General features: G+C 47.4%; 1 protein-coding gene across 2 annotated transcripts in view; it reads left to right on the top strand.

Moving 5' to 3' along the window:
* Positions 1–16,809, top strand: part of PIAS1 (protein inhibitor of activated STAT 1) — a 55,417-nt gene that overhangs the window by 19,464 nt on the left and 19,144 nt on the right. For both annotated transcript variants that reach the window (XM_050978242.1, XM_050978243.1), the window contains exons 2-4: positions 2,686–3,130; positions 15,548–15,632; positions 16,404–16,451. In XM_050978242.1, coding sequence (XP_050834199.1) covers positions 2,686–3,130; positions 15,548–15,632; positions 16,404–16,451 — 578 coding nt within the window. The remainder of the gene's footprint in view (positions 1–2,685; positions 3,131–15,547; positions 15,633–16,403; positions 16,452–16,809) is intronic.

Here is a 16,809-nt window from a genome sequence, read left to right as displayed (position 1 = left end):
CTTTACCTTAGAAATGGAAATTATCCAGCGTGGAGCAGGAGCTTCTCGCTTGCCTCAGTTATTTCTTAATCCTCTTGTGCTCTTGGCGAGCTGAGCCCGTGAGTTTATCACAAAACAAGAACAGAGTGAAGCTCTGAGAGGTTCTGCCTGTTCAGGAAGCGACTTTTAATGGAGATGGCATTAAACCCTTCAGCTGTAACTACTCATTCTGTTGAAGAAGTGTTTGTATAGCATTATAAATAGTGTTTTTCCATGTTTCAAATCTATTTGTTTCACTTTCCTTTCAGCTGTCAACACTTCAGATTGGAGCTGAAATGCCTTATTCTTTTAAGACATCTTCATTTCTTACCAAGTACCTCGTCTGTTCTCATTAGTGGCTCTGTGACAGTCTCAGAGTTAAGTGTGGGGAAGGTTCTTGGGGTATTCAGGGAAATAAAACGACTCCAGCTCTAAGCAGAGGGTTTGTGGAAGGCTGCAGCAAGGACTTGCAGCAAGGTTCCTGAGCTGTGGTTCAGCAGAGCAGAAATCTTGTGGCAAATTCGACTTCAGTGTGGCTGCTGCAAACCTCATTAAAGACATGAATCATCTCATTTAGGGCTTCTAAATACCAGAGCAGTTTCAGTGGAGGGAAAACCTCCTGTGGACACCTGGGCAGAGAAGATCTCTTGCTGGAGGTGGAGCTGGAGCTCCGAGGAAATGATGGGAGTTTTGGGCTGGTTTTGTTAAAGCCAAGGGTAGCACCTGTCTAATCTTGGCACTTCAGGTTTGAGAATTAATGTGGAAAAAATCAGAGCAGTGTTTGAGACGGAGTAGTTTGCACAGTTTGAAGGACCAGAGAGGATGGGAGCATTTGTAGTCAAATTCAGAGATGTCAAATGCAAATTCTGGTTTGGATCGTCATCCTTCGGTGGCTGGGAAATGGCAGAGCCCTCCCTCGAGTGCTGCATTAGCTGCTTTGGTCCCAAACCCATCCATCAGGTGTTGTGTGGAGTCAGATCTGGGGTTCACAGAATATTCAGGGTGTTTCACGCTGTCCTGCAGAAGATGCCTGTCCCATCACTGGGTTTTAGGCATTGTACTTCGTTATGATTCCTTGGGAATCCAAACTTCTGCAGGCATATCATCATTCCAGCTGGTGTCTCAGGCCTGATGATGATGAGCAAGCCCCTGTCAAGCACTGAAATGTGTTTTTCAATAAAAACCAGGCCCTGAAGTTGATTTTCTGGCTCCTGCCTGCCCAGTTGATGCGCACTGGTGGTTACTGGTTTCACTGGTTTGGGAAGTGTTTTCCTCAGTTCCGGGAGAAGTGAAGCAGGTGACAAGTTGTACCAGTGTGATTCATTAGATCCTGTTGGGAGGCACTAAATGGCCCTGCTAATGAGGATGCTAATTAACAGAGGGCAAAGCCCAGCTTCCCATCCGAACAGGGCCCACAGCTCTGGAGGGAGAAGAGCAGAGGTGGAAGGGGAGGAAGTTTCCTTTAACCCAGGAATGGTGACACGGCTCAAATGGGATTTATTCACTCTCCTTTTAATACATTGATCTCCTCTCTTTGAACCCGTGTGGATCAGTTCTGCTGCATGGCAGAAACTGAGGGAGGCTGTTTGGAGCTGAGGATTGGCACAGCTTGGATGTTGTCAGTGTACAACTGCTTTTACATCCAGCTAGAGCGAGAAAAAATTCGTACCATCAGCGATTCTAGCAAGTGATTAAAAAATAATTAGAGTTACAACCTTTATTTTGCACCGAGTCCTTTTCTCAGCTTTTTGCCCACAGAATGGAAGTGCCTTTAAAAATCTCTCACTGCAGAGTTGAAAATAAACACTGAGCATTGTAATAAACACTGAGCATTGTAAAAGGGGGCAGAGCAGGGGCACAGAGCCTTGAAAACTTAATGTTTAATGGGCTTCGAGCCCTTTCTGGTGTTGGTGGGGGTGCTGAAGTCACCTGTTAATTCTTTGTTTTGTTTCTGGTGAGGATTCTGAAATTCACCTGTTAACCCTTTGGTTTGTTTCTGCTGAGGATACTGAAGTTACTTTGTAACCCTTTGGTTTGTTTCTTTCAAGCAAATGGTTCTGAGCTTTGGTGAGGGTTCTGAATTCACCTGTTAACCCTTTGGTTTGTTCCTGCTGGGGGTTCTGAATTCACCTGTTAACCCTTTGGTTTGTTTCTGGTGAGGGTGCAGAAGTCACTTGTTAACCCTTTGGTTTGTTTCTTTGAAGCAAATGGTTCTGAGCCCTGGTGAGGGTGCTGAAAGTCCACTGTTAACCCTTTGTTTTGTTCCTGGTGGGGGTGCAGAAGTCCCCTGTTAACCCTTTGTTCCTGGTGGGGTGCTGAAGTCCCCTGTTAACCCTTTGTTCCTGGTGGGGGTGCTGAAGTCCCCTGTTAACCCTTTGTTCCTGGTGGGAGTGCAGAAGTCCCCTGTTAACCCTTTGTTCCTGGTGGGGGTGCAGAAGTCCCCTGTTAACCCTTTGTTCCTGGTGGAGGTGCTGAAGTCCCCTGTTAACCCTTTGTTCCTGGTGGAGGTGCTGAAGTCCCCTGTTAACCTTTTGTTCCTGGTGGGAGTGCAGAAGTACCCTGTTAACCCTTTGTTCCTGGTGGGGGTGCAGAAGTCCCCTGTTAACCCTTTGTTCCTGGTGGGGGTGCAGAAGTCCCCTGTTAACCCTTTGTTTTGTTTCTTTGAAGCAAATGGTTATGAGCCTTCGCGTTTCGGAGCTGCAGGTGCTGCTGGGCTACGCGGGCAGGAACAAGCACGGCCGCAAACACGAACTGCTGACCAAAGCCCTGCACCTGCTCAAGGCTGGCTGCAGCCCCGCCGTCCAGATGAAAATCAAAGAACTCTATAGGAGAAGGTTCCCCCAGAAAATCATGACCCCAGCAGACCTGTCCATCCCCAGCGTGCACTCGAGCTCCATGCCAGCCACGCTGTCGCCTTCCACCATTCCACAGCTGGGCTACGACGGCCACCCCGCCACGTCCCCCCTGCTCCCCGTGTCACTGCTGGGACCCAAACACGAACTGGAACTGCCCCACCTCACCTCGGCCCTGCACCCCGTGCACCCCGACATCAAGCTGCAGAAACTGCCCTTTTATGACTTGTTGGATGAGCTGATCAAGCCGACCAGCCTAGGTAAGGAGAGCTCCTGCAGGGTTTGGGGGAAAATGGTCAAGTTCAGCTGCTGCTGCAGCAAGGGGTTAAATATTGCATCACAGCCCTGTTTAGAGAATTGCTATTTTTGGTAACTTTTGGAACAGATTGTTCTACATGGAGAGACATCTTACCTAACACTCATTAGTTGCTTTAGCTGAGCCTCTAAATATGGTTTAAACATCCGTTATTTTTAAGGGGGGGCTTTGAGAAAAAACAAACTAAATCTTAGGGAAAAAAAGAGGGAAAAAAAAAAAACAGTCTGCTGTCAGTAGTTCTTATAAACCACAGAGTTTCATTATTAAAAAAAAAACCCCAAAGTAAACAGAACTACCCCCAAATCCGTCAGGCTTCTAGAATGTTCTCATCCGTGCTGGGAAGGAGTGCCAGGCTGGAAATTTGCTGGATCCATTACAGCCTGAGCATCTGAATTTAGGGCTCTTTTGCAGTCGTGGCTACTTTTCCTTGCAGCTGATTCTTGTGTGAAGGTGTAAATCACTGGTGGAGCTGCTGAGGAGAATCTGCTGCTCCCAGAGCATTATGTAAGGAGTGATTTTCTGGGCTCCACGGAGCCCTTCACAGCGTGGTTAACTTCTAATACTCCTCAGTATTGCCTAAATGCACCAGGCCTGGAGATTTCTGTGTGGTGGAACCTTCTGCTGGCTTGAAACCCCAGGAAAGATTCCCTGCTGGTAGGAGGAGCAGATTGGTGAGAGGAGATCTGGGGAGAGAGGGTGGGTGAGTGAGAAAAAAAAAGTCCTTTGCAGAAGAAATCCCTTGTAAACAAAGCTGAGCAGGTACTTTCCAGTGACAGTCTGGAGGGCTGGGGGATGTGGGAGGCCTGATGTGTGAGTGCTGAGGTTGTCTGTGCATTTCTGAAGGATCTGGCACAGTGTTTTGCATATTTTTTTTTTTGCTTTAGCTGCTGTAATTGAGGGAAAAGCGGAGAGATTTTGGTAATTTGATCTTCTGGTTCAGGTGTTCTTTGCAGAGGTGCACTGTCTCTGTTTAGCTTTAATATAAGCCCTAATTGCTGGATAACCATTCCAGGCAGGGCTGGTGCTGGAGCTAATGAGGTGCTCAGTATGTGTCTCATCACTTCCACATCAGAAATACCTCGGAATAAGGCTGTAATTTCCACAAGACATTCCAGTGCAGGAGTGATGGTGTGCATTTATTTGTTTGTTTATTCCTGGATGGGGGAAGAGCCCTTTGCTGTCAGCTCTGAGTGGGACAGAGCACCCCAAATGCAGGGATCTTCATCCACTCCCTGCCAGGTCTCAGGCCTCAGGAGCTGATGGACAATGGGATGTTTCTCCCCTTTGTGAAGTGTCAGGGTAAGAAAATGGAAGTGCAATTCCAAGCAGATACCTTTGGAAGCAATCCCTGTCCTTTCTGTTCACTTCAGGAATGTTTGAGGCTTTTGTTTTGCGTGGGAATTCTGTCTGAAGGAATCCTATTAAAAAGCCTTTGAGTTGAGAGTTTGGGGGGGAGAACTTCAGTTTCCATCATAAAATTCTGGAATGGTTTGGGTTGGAAAGGACCTTAAAGCCCATCCCCACACCTTCCCCCATCCCTGGCCTTGGACACTGCAGGGATCCAGAGCAGCCACAGCTCCTCTGGGAATTCATCCCAGCCCCTCCCCAGCCTCTTCAAACTCTTTTCATTTTCATTTCCTCCATTTGTGCATTAACTGATACTTTGATGCAGAATCTGAAAGGGTTTGTAGAAGGTTTGCCCCAGATGGTCTGGGCATCCTTCTGTGTGCTGCCAGCCCTGTGGGTTTCCTCAAGTGTCCCATGTGTGGGTTCCCTGGTTTGTTTTCCACTGGCAGATATTACTGCAGCCACTCAGAACTTGGAATTTAGCCAGTGCTTCAGCATCTCCTGCTTGCTTTTTCCCATCAGATTACTCATGGGATAGGGATAAAGGACTTTTGAATCGACTCTGGTTCCCTCCCCCACAAGGATGAACTGCTGACCCCATGTGGGGTTTGGAATAATTCTCTGCCTGCTCCAAACAGAAGGGAAAGAAAATGTGTGTGAGAGAGACAATTTGTGTAATTCAAACTTGACACCCTCCTGAAACGACGTCAGACTGGGCAAAGCACATCCCTGGGTGCTGGGGTTGCCCCTGGTTGTTCCCAGGTGCAGGTGGCACGGCTGGGAGGGTTTGCTCCAGGTTTCTGTCCCTCTGAGAAGGGATGGTTGGTTGAAGAAGCAGTAATTTGAGCAAGCCTCAGGGCAGGGAGTTGCCCAGCGGGGCACTGGAGCAGGCATTCTGTACCCAAATATTTCGTGTGGGTGGGTAGCACCCAGCTAATGTGAGGAGCAGATAGGGAAGTGAAATCTGCTAACTCTCATTTGTACCGTCAGGAACAAAAGGAGGAAATGGAAATTCTTCGATTTTTCTGCAGCTCCAGCCTGGGATTCAGAGGGATGTGCTGGGCTGGGTTCACGGAATGCAGGGATTTCTCCATCCCTGCCTTCTCACCGGCAACCTGGGACTCTGGGCCGAATCCCAGAATCCCTGAGGCTGGAAAAGCCCTCCAGGATCAGAGTCCAGCCTTTGATCATCACCTTGTCCCCAGCCCAGGCCCTGAGTGCCACGTCCAGTGCTCCTTGGACACTGCTGGGGTGAGACAAAGAGCCATTTGTTCCTTTGCAGTGGAGCTGTTGAATTTGATCCACATTTATTAGTCACCCTCCCTGCCAAGTGCAGAAAGCATGGGGATGGGAAGGGTTTGTGTCCCAGCCAGCCAGGAAAGCTCCTCGTTCTGCAAATGTGTGCTTGCAGCTCTCTGCCCCTGCCCAACCACCATTTTCAGGGATTTCTAATTGTTTTAATAAGGCTTTTTTTATGTCTGGAGGAAAAGCTGTCCACTCTGGCTTTGATGGAATGTTTGCCTTATTCCTGTGCTTCTCTGTTGTTCTCCTAATAGGATCCAAAGAGGAGAATTGAGGTTGTTTGTCAAGAGAAGCTGCAGCTCTCCCTTAATTCCCCCATTTCCAGCCCCCAGAGCACAGACATGGCTAATTGGTTGTTTTTTAAGCACGTTTTCTAAAAGTAACCCCTAACACACAGATAAGATCTCTTTTGTGTGCTGAAATGTGTTTACTGTGTCTAGCAGGGTCCAGAATTTGCCAGATTATTGTGGAAGGGACATGAGATAGTTAAGCAGCATCTTAAAAATGCCTCTTGTTACAGCAAATGTCATTCCTAATTGCTGGAGCTGTGTAGTTGTTCCAAAAAACATTTTAACTGGCTTAGGGGTCTTTACTTACCTGTAAGGGAAATGAAGCTGTTTTATGGTTTTTTTTTTTCCAATTGAAAGGATTAAAGCTCTCCTCCTGTTTAAAATCAGTCCAAATGGCACAAGGATCATCCTCCTGCAGTTTATTTGCTGTGCTTCAGCTCTCAGTGTTACAAACACAGCGCTGGAAGTTGGATCTCAGCCAGAGAAATGAGAATTTTTACCTGCAGCCTCCTGGAAGGAAGAGGCACAGATCAGTCATTATCCATCAGAGGCAGCAGAATTCCAGCTCCATAAGAGCTTCCAGTGAGGCACTCTTTGTTGGAGGGCTCCGTTTAATTCCTCAATTTCTGTGCTCTGCTACCAGGATTTCTGCAGGCAGCAGAATTTCCCCCTCGGGGGTTGATTCCCACCCTGCATTTGTGCTCCTGCCTTGCCCTTCCCGTGGGTTTTCCTGTGGCTGTGAGCGATCCTGGTGCCTCAGACCTGGAGCCAGATCTTGCAGCTGAGCTGCCTAAAATCTTGAGGGTGCCTGTAGTTCAAGGTACAGCCATTAAACAATTAAACAATTGAGAGCACCAGAAAGCGGGGCTGGAACCCACGAAAGTTTAGTTTGGCAGGAATTTCTCCTTTTTCTCTATCAGCGAGCTGATCTCGTGCTCTGTGCAATCGCTGTTATGGTTTATATGAGAGTCACGCTTTTACTGTCTGCCGTGTTTATTATTTTTTTGAAATGTACTTTGTGGGAGGAAGTTCAACAAAACACTAAATTCTCAACTCAGCTTTGAGTTCTCTGACTTCCGGCCCTGCAGCTTTGAATTGTGCAAGAAGGGGGTGAAGTGTTGGCTCTGTGCTGGGGCTGAGCTGGAACTGCTCAGCACATTTGGGGTTCTTGGTTTGCCTGTGCTGGATCTCAGGTTGGGCTCTCCACGGCTGAGAGTTCTTCTGAGAGAGCTTTAAGCAACTGGGTAACTAAAAAAAAACAGATTTATTCAGGTTTTCTTCAGCTGATTGCTCAGTATCCTTGTGTGTGGAGCTGGCGTCTGTGAGGTTCCAGGCCATGGATATGACAGGGTTCCAGGCCATGGATGTCCCCAAGGTTCCAGGCCATGGATGTCCCCAGGGTTCCAGGCCATGGGTGTCCCCAGGGTTCCAGGCCATGGATGTCCCCAGGGTTCCAGGCCATGGGTGTGACAGGGTTCCAGGCCATGGATGTCCCCAAGGTTCCAGGCCATGGGTGTCCCCAGGGTTCCAGGCCATGGGTGTCCCCAGGGTTCCAGGCCATGGATGTCCCCAGGGTTCCAGGCCATGGGTGTCCCCAAGGTTCTAGGCCATGGATGTCCCCAGGGTTCCGGGCCATGGATGTCCCAGGGTTCCAGGCCATGGATGTCCCAGGGTTCCAGGCCATGGATGTCCCCAGGGTTCCAGGCCATGGATGTCCCCAAGGTTCCAGGCCATGGGTGTCCCCAGGGTTCCGGGCCATGGATGTCCCAGGGTTCCAGGCCATGGATGTCCCCAGGGTTCCAAGCAATGGATGTCCCAAGGTTCCACGACATGGATGTCCAAGATTGCAGGCTCTGACAGGCCATGGATGTCCCAAGGTTCCAGGCCCTGACAGGACATGGATGTTTCCAGACACGGCTGGAATGGAGCTGGGAAGCCATTTGGCTTCCAGAGAATGACAGAGCATATAAAATATCCTGAGTTAGGACAAAAGAGGGACAAAGCCCATCTCCCTGGCCCAACGATCCCATCTTGTGCCTGAGGAAAAAACTTTTCTTGTTGAGAGGAAAACTTCTGCAGAGCCAGGGTCCAGCCGTGTCTGGAAACATCTTGGTGCTTTTAGCAACAAAAGTTAAAATGTGGAAGCCTGAAAGCAGCCTTGGAGTTGTGGGACAGAATTCAGGTGACTGAAGGAATCAAGGGGCTGGATTTGAGTAAGGGGCATCCTGTGAGGTTCCTTCCCTCTGGAAAACTGATGGGTCAGGTGAGATCCAGGGATACAGGAGAGCTGGGATCCATCCACAGAGTTGGTTGGGAGAGTGAAGAGTTTGGCCGTGGAATGTTGGCATGGAAGTGTCCCCTGATCTTCCTGCAGGTTTTCTGTAATACTCCACGCACCCCATGAGTGAGTTAAAGAATGAATAATCACACATAAATGTCTGTCCAATTGCACAGAATTTCCAGCTGATCTCTTCTGTCTTCTGTTTGTACAACATACCAAAAAGAGTTATAAAATCCATAATATTTATGGATTAATTGTAGCCCTTGGAGTATTTCCAGGCTATTTTCATATATATCTTCAGGCGCAATTTCAAATAAGCTCCTTCACATCTCTTCACTCCCTTCCTTTCCCACCCCCAGGGTGGCTCTGCCTGTTCCTCCCGAGGATTAACTGTGAGTCGAACAGAATCTGGAATGGATTGGAAGGGATGAATGCAGCAGCTGAGCAGAGCCAGGGTTCAGTTTTTCACCTGTTCCGAGGTGGAGAACGTGGCCCTGGCACTTCCCTTTCCTCAGGGTGTTTGTGGGCACAGCTGTGACTGTGGGGGTGCCAGAAGGGCTCCTCAGGGGAGGAAGGATTTGGGTGCTGACTAAAATGCTTCCCCTGAAGTGGTTTTGAGGTGTTTGGAAAGGTCAAGGGTGCAGCACCCCTTGGGATAATTGGAAGGAAGCAGAATGGCCAAGGTGGGATGAGAAGCAGTGGGAATTTGGGATTTCTCTTGGCTCTGGAGCCCAGATCTCCTGACTCCCACAGCCTGTGTAGGGCCTGGCTGAGGGGTGTCAGCTGTTGGGTTTTGGGGTGCAGAGCCCTGCTTTGGCATGGGCTGGGGTGGGTTTAGTGATGGCTGAGAGGCGTTCCCAGGGAGAGGATCTGGCTGCTCCCAGCCCCATCCTGCTCACTCCAGCTGCATTTAATGCAGCAGGAAATGCAGGAGTGGGGGGTGTGGGCTGGAAGTGCTGCTGCTTGCAGAAGAGAGAGCTGGGGGCTCAGAGGTTGTGGCTGAGAGGCAGGAAGTGTTGATGTGTAAATAAACACTGGGTTACTGGGAAACTCCAGAATTTGGCTTTAAAGGCCATCCTGAGACTGATGCCTCAGGTTTGGATTTTATATTTTCCAGGTTCTGTGCTGCTTTAGTGTGAGGGTCTGGGTTCACATCAGGGGATGGTGAGCTCTGTGCACAGAGCAGGGAGACCAAACAATTCCTGCTCCAGCTGGGCACCAAGGACAAATGAGCCCAATCTCAGCCCAGGAGCACAAACCCCGTGGGCTGGAGAGAGAAAAACAAGGGTGGGAGTGCCTGGGCTGGAGCTGGGCTGGGACAATGAACTGCAAGGTGGGAATGGAGCAGAGCTGATCCCAGGGAGAGACCCCGTGCCCGGCCGGGCATTTTGGGGCCATTTTGGGTCATCTTGGGTTCATTTTGGCGCCATTTTGGGTCATCTTGGGTGCAGCCCTGGCTGGGCTCTGGTGCTCCCCAAAGTGGGTCCATGGAGGAGATCCTTGGAATCAATCCCTGCTTTGTTCTGGAACTCTGCCCAGCCTCTGCTCCAGCTCAGCCTTCCCAAGGCATCAAGATGAGCTCCCCCATCAAGGTGGATCCTCTCAGGATTTTCCTCCCCCAATCCCCCTGGATTGTGCTTGTCCACAGCTCCAGCACAGCCTTGGCTGCTGCTCCAGGGGCAGCTGGGGAAGGAGCCCTGGGCAGGGGCTCCCCACACCTGGGCTGTCCTGGATTTCCTGTCCTGCAGCAGCTTTGCTCTCAAACCTCTCTGAATTCTCACATTTTCCAAACTCCCATCTTTGCTGTGCCCCCATCCAAGCCCAGTTTTGGTCTGGTTGGGAGGCAGAGGTGAAATTTTCAGCAGTGGTGTTTGGTAGAGGATTGGACACAAATTGATAATAATGCCTTCTGTTGTTTAAAGGAGGAGCAGAATGAGGGGTCTCACCTGCCTGGGGAGGGCAAACAAGGATTGGGGAATGTCCTGAGCTGGGAACGGCCCCCCAGAATCCCACCCTGTGCATCCTTGAGAGCATTGACCCCATTCTCCTGGAGTTGTTGGGAATGTGCCCATTCCCTGGGGAGCTGTCCCAGTCCCCCCCAGCCTCGGGGGAAAATCCTTGTCCTGATTCCCATCCCAAACCCCAGCCCCAATTCCCCCCTGCCCCTGGGCACATGGGGAAGCTGCAAAGTCCATGAGGAATTATGGAAGTCCCAGGAAATTCCACATTTCTGGTTAATATTTGGACAAATTTAGCTACTCCAGACCATTAGTTAGTGAATAACCAATTAGTTATCTCTTGTTTTCCTTAGAGCATGCAGCAAAAATTTCCTCTGCTCCTCATCCTCTTCCTTACAGCTCTTTTTGCCTTTGGAAATAAACACAATTATTGGGAATCCTTGGGAATGGCCCAGTGATATCTTAGATGATTCTTGTGTAGAGTGCAAGTTGAATTTTAGTGCAAGCCTTTCTTTAATACATTCCCTTCAGTATTTAACAATTGGGAAGATGAACCTCAGCTCGTTGGTCTTGAGGAAGCATCACCACCACAACTCCTCGGTCCCAAAAAATTCCTGAAAGGTTGGAAGGTGTCTGTGCCTGAGTGGAAATTCAGAGAGTGGCTTTTTCTCAAGACAGCAAGAGGTATTTTACTGCAGAAAGATTGTGTGGCTATTTTTAGCCCTGGGTACTGGTGAGGTGGAACAGAATATTTTTAGAGCTGTAGAAAATGCAGCCACTCAAGCTGGGTTCTTCTTTTCACACTGGTGCTGGAGGGGTTTTCCAAAATAAAGAGCAGAATTAGTAGAAAATGGCTTTTCTGTATAATTTTTATTTATTAAATAGGTGATCGATAGGTATACATAAATATTTTTATATATATGTGCATATACTGCATATTTATATTTATATTTATATTTATATTTATATTTATATTTATATTTATATTTATATTTATTTGTTCCTATACTATTTTAAGTGGTTTGATCCTGTGAATACCATCTCTTAAAAGAATTTTCCTTCAAATTTTGAAAACTTTTTACCTCAGTGAAGTGTTTTAAGGAAATCCACAACCAGCAGGGCATACTTTTGTCCCTCAGTTAATCTGTACCAATCCTGGCTCATTCCTGGAGTGAGGCAAGCCTGGAATAATTTGGGAAATACTGGTGAAATTTGGAGAAGAAAAGTTTGGGAGAAGAAACTCTGTACCCTTTTAGGCATTTTGACTTTTCCAAACTCTGTTGCATTCACAGTGCAAAAGAAAATGTTTTAATATTTAATAAATCATAGTTCTGGAAAAGAAACAACGAACCCAACCCCCCAGAAACATTCCTGGCATCTTTCTGAAGAATGTCCATATTAACTCTGTTGTCCTGGCTCGATTCCAGCTTGATTGGATTATAAATTCTATTTCCATCCTCTCGGTTTTCAATTGCAGATCTATTTTTACCTTTCTTTTGTTAAATAATAATCATTGTTTGCAGGGCACAGTTGTGTTTGTAGCCATCAGAATGATTTTTTTTTTTTTTTTTGGTCTAAAACTATATTTTTCTAGTTTAGTCATCCTCCAGAACTTCTAAAAGTAAATTATGTGCTTGATTTGCCAGGATCTGTTTGGTGTTTTAAACACAGCAGATACACCAGATGAGTTAACAGAAATCTGTCAGCTTTTCTGCACCCTGAAATTCCAAATTCCCAATGTTCCTGCCTTGGAGAATCAGATCTCTGGGAACAGAGGAGTTGGAGGCAGAGATAAACAGAGGAATTTGGTTTTTAGGGGAGCAGCTGCTCAGTGGTTAGTGCGGTTTGGTGGGATCTTCACACATCATTTGGAGGGTGAGCAGATCTGGGTGGGACTGGATGTGGGCATGGAAAGGTGATAGGGGAGAAGGTTCGAGAAAGCCACCACGAAAAATCAGATTTTGTCTCTTTTTTAGAGGCAGCTGCACAGGCAAGGGGCAGAGTTATCCTGGGAGTGGCTGAGGAGCCTGCCCACAAGTCAGTTGCGGTTTCAGGGAGCTCCTTGCTGCCTCCTGTGCCTGCTCTGCTCCGTCTGTCAGGAGTTTGGAAATATTTTGATTGCCTTTTGGAGCATCTTTGCCTAATTAACAGGTTTTTTTTCCCTTCCCTCTTTGCAATCTGGCCCTGCTCCCGTGGCAGTCACAGAGCAGGGCTGGGGAGCAGGGCAGGCAGAGCTGCTCTCCAGGGAATGCTGCAGCTCTGGGACCAGGGATTGCTCAGGCAGTGAGCATGGAATTCCTGGAGGGTTTGGGTGGGAGGGGAGCTGAAATCCCATGGATCCCATCCCCTGGATCCCATCCCATGGATCCCATCCCATGGATCCCATCCCCATCCCATGGATCCCATCCCCATCCCATGGATCCCATCCCATGGATCCCATCCCCATCCCATGGATCCCATCCCATGGATCCCATCCCCATCCCATGGATCCCATCCCCATCCCATGGATCCCATCCCCATCCCATGGATCCCATCCCCATCCCATGGATCCCATCCCATGGATCCCATCCCCATCCCGTGGATCCCATCCCATGGATCCCATCCCCATCCCATGGATCCCCATCCCATGGATACCATCCCCATCCCATGGATCCCATCCCATGGATCCCATCCCATCCCCACACCTTCCACTAAGCCTTCTCTTGTGTTCCAAGCCTTGTCTTGGACATTCCAGGGATCCAGGGAGCGTCTCTGGGGATCCCATCCCAGCCCTTCTCCCTGGTCCCAGGGAGGAATTCCTTCCCAAATCCATCTAACCCCACTTCCTGGCCATTTAAACCCATTCCCTTGATCTAAGTCCCTTTCCAAGTCTCCTCTTGGAGGCTGCAGCAGTAACTGCACAAAAGACTCAGAAAACACAAAAACCCCCAAATCTCAAGAAGAAATGTCAGAGGCCTTTTTGAATTTAGGTTTTGGTTCAAGCAGAGGCTCTTGTCTGTCCTGGCACAGCTCCTGAGGAGAGCTGGAGTGGGGAAAGCTCCCGTGGCCCCTCAGGGATGTCCTTCCCTGTTTTCTCCCAAATAAATGTATGGATGCTTTCATTTGACCAATACAGCAGCTGGATGGTAGGAAATATTTCTTTCCTGGGAAAGTGGTTGAGTATTTAAACAGCTTTCCCAGGGAAGTGTGGAATCACCATCCCTGGAAGGGCTCAGAAATCCAATTCTGGTTTAATTGCCAAGGTGCTCTTCAGTCAGGAGTTGAACCTGGTGAACTTTGAGGTCTTTCCCAACCTTAGTAACTCAGTGATTCTATGGATATGGAAGTTCCAACCCCACTTTTCATCACTGTTTAGTGAAAATAAATCTGTTATCAGCATGAGAAGAGGGAAAAGGACTGAATTTCCAAAGTGTTCCAGCCTTTGTCACAGTTTTCCTGCTGCACACAATTCCAGTTCCTCCTGTTTGCCCATTTCCCTGCTGGATTCCCCAAATTGGAGCTGCTGCAAAAAAGGTGGGAAAGGGGAAACCTGGGAAATCCAAGGAATTTTGGTAGCTGCTGGTTGGCTTCTCTGGATAATTGAGCTTTAAACGAAGGTGGCATTAGTTAAATAGTCAGCAGATTTTAATTAGTGAAGTGCTGGAGTTCACACCAAAGGTTCCCAAAACCTTCCAGAGCTTTTCCAATAGAGCCAGAATTGACAGTTTCCAGGCTAAAGGAAATAATACCTGGGAGGAAAACCAACCCAGCAGAAAAACCCATGGAAAAGCAGGAAATAACAGCTGGAATTCCCTCATTTCTCTGCAGTGTGTGGGCTTGGCTAATTCAGCTTTTGTTAATTAGAGTTTGTAATTGTGGTCTTGCCATTTATGGCTAAAAATAGGTGTCAAATTCTATGGAAGAGCAAATGTGGAAGCAGATTTTCATTGTGAATTGTATACATTGTGTCTGTTTCCTGCAGACATTGTGCTAGCAGGGAGGAAATGTATGCATTTCAAAATCTGAGTTATTTATAAAACTTAATTCTTTCTCAGAGATTCCAAACAGCAGCTTCGTGTCCCTGCTCCTGCTCGTGCACAGCAGCAAATCCTGGGATCAGGGGAGGATCTTGGAGCAGTGTGATGCAGGAAAGATAAAAAATGGAATTTTGGGAGGTTCCTGCTGTAATATTTACGCTCAATGTCTTTGCTGTTGTTGGTTCCAACCCACCACACACTGCTTGGAACAAAATCTCAATTCTCTCCCTGAAATACTCACTCAGCTGTCACTCAGGGATGAGTCAAGAATGCATTATAGTAAACCAAAAAATGGGAAATTTATCCAGTGTTTAGTGCACAGATAATTATATCGATTTATTCAGAATAATTATATTATATAATATTTATTCAGAAATCACAAATTTATTCAGAACTTACAAAATCATGAGGAATAATGAGATTGAAGTGCAACTTAGAGGCAGCTTTTCACTCAGTGTGTGTTGGTGAGTGTTCTCTGGAGAAACTGTGCTTTCTTTCAGTTTATTATTTAAAAACCCTTTTTCATTGCTGCAGTGGCCCTGTGAAAGGCTGTGTTTTAGCTAAACCCACTATTTTAGGGATATTTAACGTTAGTTTCCAGCAGGAGCATTTTACTCTTGAGCACTGTTTGCTTCTGGAGCGCTGTGGCACAGAGAGGGGAGGCTTTGAAATCAGATTTTATGGCTGCAGATCTCACGAGTTCTTGGCTTATTCTGGATATATTTGGTGCCTTGAAGCCCAAAAACCATCAGACTGAAATGTGAGATGTCCCACGTGGGGTGTTCAGCCCCTCTGTGAACTCCGACAGGCCGAGCCTGATCTGGTGCATGGAGGGAAGTAAAAAAGTGATTGATGAGAAATCCTCAGATGTATTTTTATTTCATATCAGAGCACGTTTGACATGAGATTACAGCGATAAAAGCCTTGATTTGCCTCAGCTCTGCTGTTATCTCCAGCCCTATTTTAATGTACACTTTATAGGCACATAAAGTTTGTTCATTGTATTTTTATTTACAGGAGGCTTCCAATGGCAACTTCCTCAAAAGCTCTTCAGAGCCAGATGTGTCTGCTGCTGCTGCTGGAGTTTAAAAACACGTGTGTTCTGACTTGATGTCATTATTTCCTGCTTGTCCTGGCTGCTTTTTGATGCTCTCTGCTCTCTTGCAGCCTCAGATAACAGCCAGAGGTTTCGAGAAACCTGCTTTGCCTTCGCGCTGACGCCGCAGCAAGTGCAGCAGATCAGCAGCTCCATGTGAGTGGTTCCAGCAGCCCTGCAATCCAAACAACCCCCCCAGATCCCCCCAGCTCTCCAGGGGGAACGGCAGGGGAGGGCTCCTCAGGGGGATTGGGTTGTGTTGGATGGGGAGGAGAGAATTCAGCCCCACCACGGGGTTTGGGGTGGGTTTCTCTGGTGTTACGCTCCCTGCAAATCCAGAGTTCTGCTTCCTGCAGCTCTTCCTTGCCACCAGTTTCTCTGTTAGTTCATTGTAAAGTTGTGAGTTCTTGGTGACCCAGCAGAATTTTCTTTCTAATATACGAGAAAAACAAAAAAAGTCCAAAAAACCCCACAAAAACAACCCGTAAAACACATAACCCCCCAAAACAACAACAAAAAACCAAAACAAACACCCCCCCCCAAAAAACAGCATAAAAACCCCAGCAAACAAACAAAACCAAACAAAAAACCCTAAAAAATAAAAACCCCCAAAAACCTCAAACAAAACCCCCCACATAAATAGAGGTCAAACACAAATTTATTTATTTACTTCAAAAAATAAAAACTCTTCTTTTTAACACCATTTGAGAGTGGTGGTTTGAGCAGGAGCAGCAGTCTGGTGTGCATCATACATACCTGAAAGGGTGAATTTTCCTTTTTTTGTGTAAAAATGAAGTGTTTTCCATAAATTGAACTTCCAGCAAACTCTTGAGGAATCTGTGAACAGTCAGATTCCTCAAGAGTTTGGCAGTCCTGAGGAATCTTGTGAACAGCAGGATATTTTAATCCATTTTCTCTCGTTTCCAGGGATATTTCTGGGACCAAATGTGACTTCACAGTACAGGTCCAGCTAAGGTAGGGATTTTGTTGCCTGTTGGTTTTTAGGATTTATCAGCAGGTCCTGCCCAACAGGTTGGGAATTCCCGGATGGAAAAGAGCTGATTTTCCTCATCCTGGTTGATTTTCTTGTCAGTGAATCCTTCCTGTAACTCTACCTTGGTCATTCCGTGTCCTGGGGCTGGAAAATCCATGAGCAGGGAGGGTTGTTTTTCTTAGCAGGGATGGATTCCATGGGCATTCCAAGATCTGCTTCTTTAGGCACTTTGGGAATCACCAGCCTGGTGAATTTGGGGGTTTTTAATCAATCCTAAATGGATCAAATCCTCTCTCTCAGCCTGGTGGGGTGAGGAGGGGATGAGGGAAACCAAGCCCT

The sequence above is a fragment of the Serinus canaria genome, chromosome 10 (assembly GCF_022539315.1).
Source record: "Serinus canaria isolate serCan28SL12 chromosome 10, serCan2020, whole genome shotgun sequence".
Lineage (NCBI taxonomy): Eukaryota > Metazoa > Chordata > Aves > Passeriformes > Fringillidae > Serinus > Serinus canaria.
The sequence above is the reverse complement of the archived record's forward strand: the minus strand, read 5'-3'. Positions and strand labels throughout refer to the sequence as shown.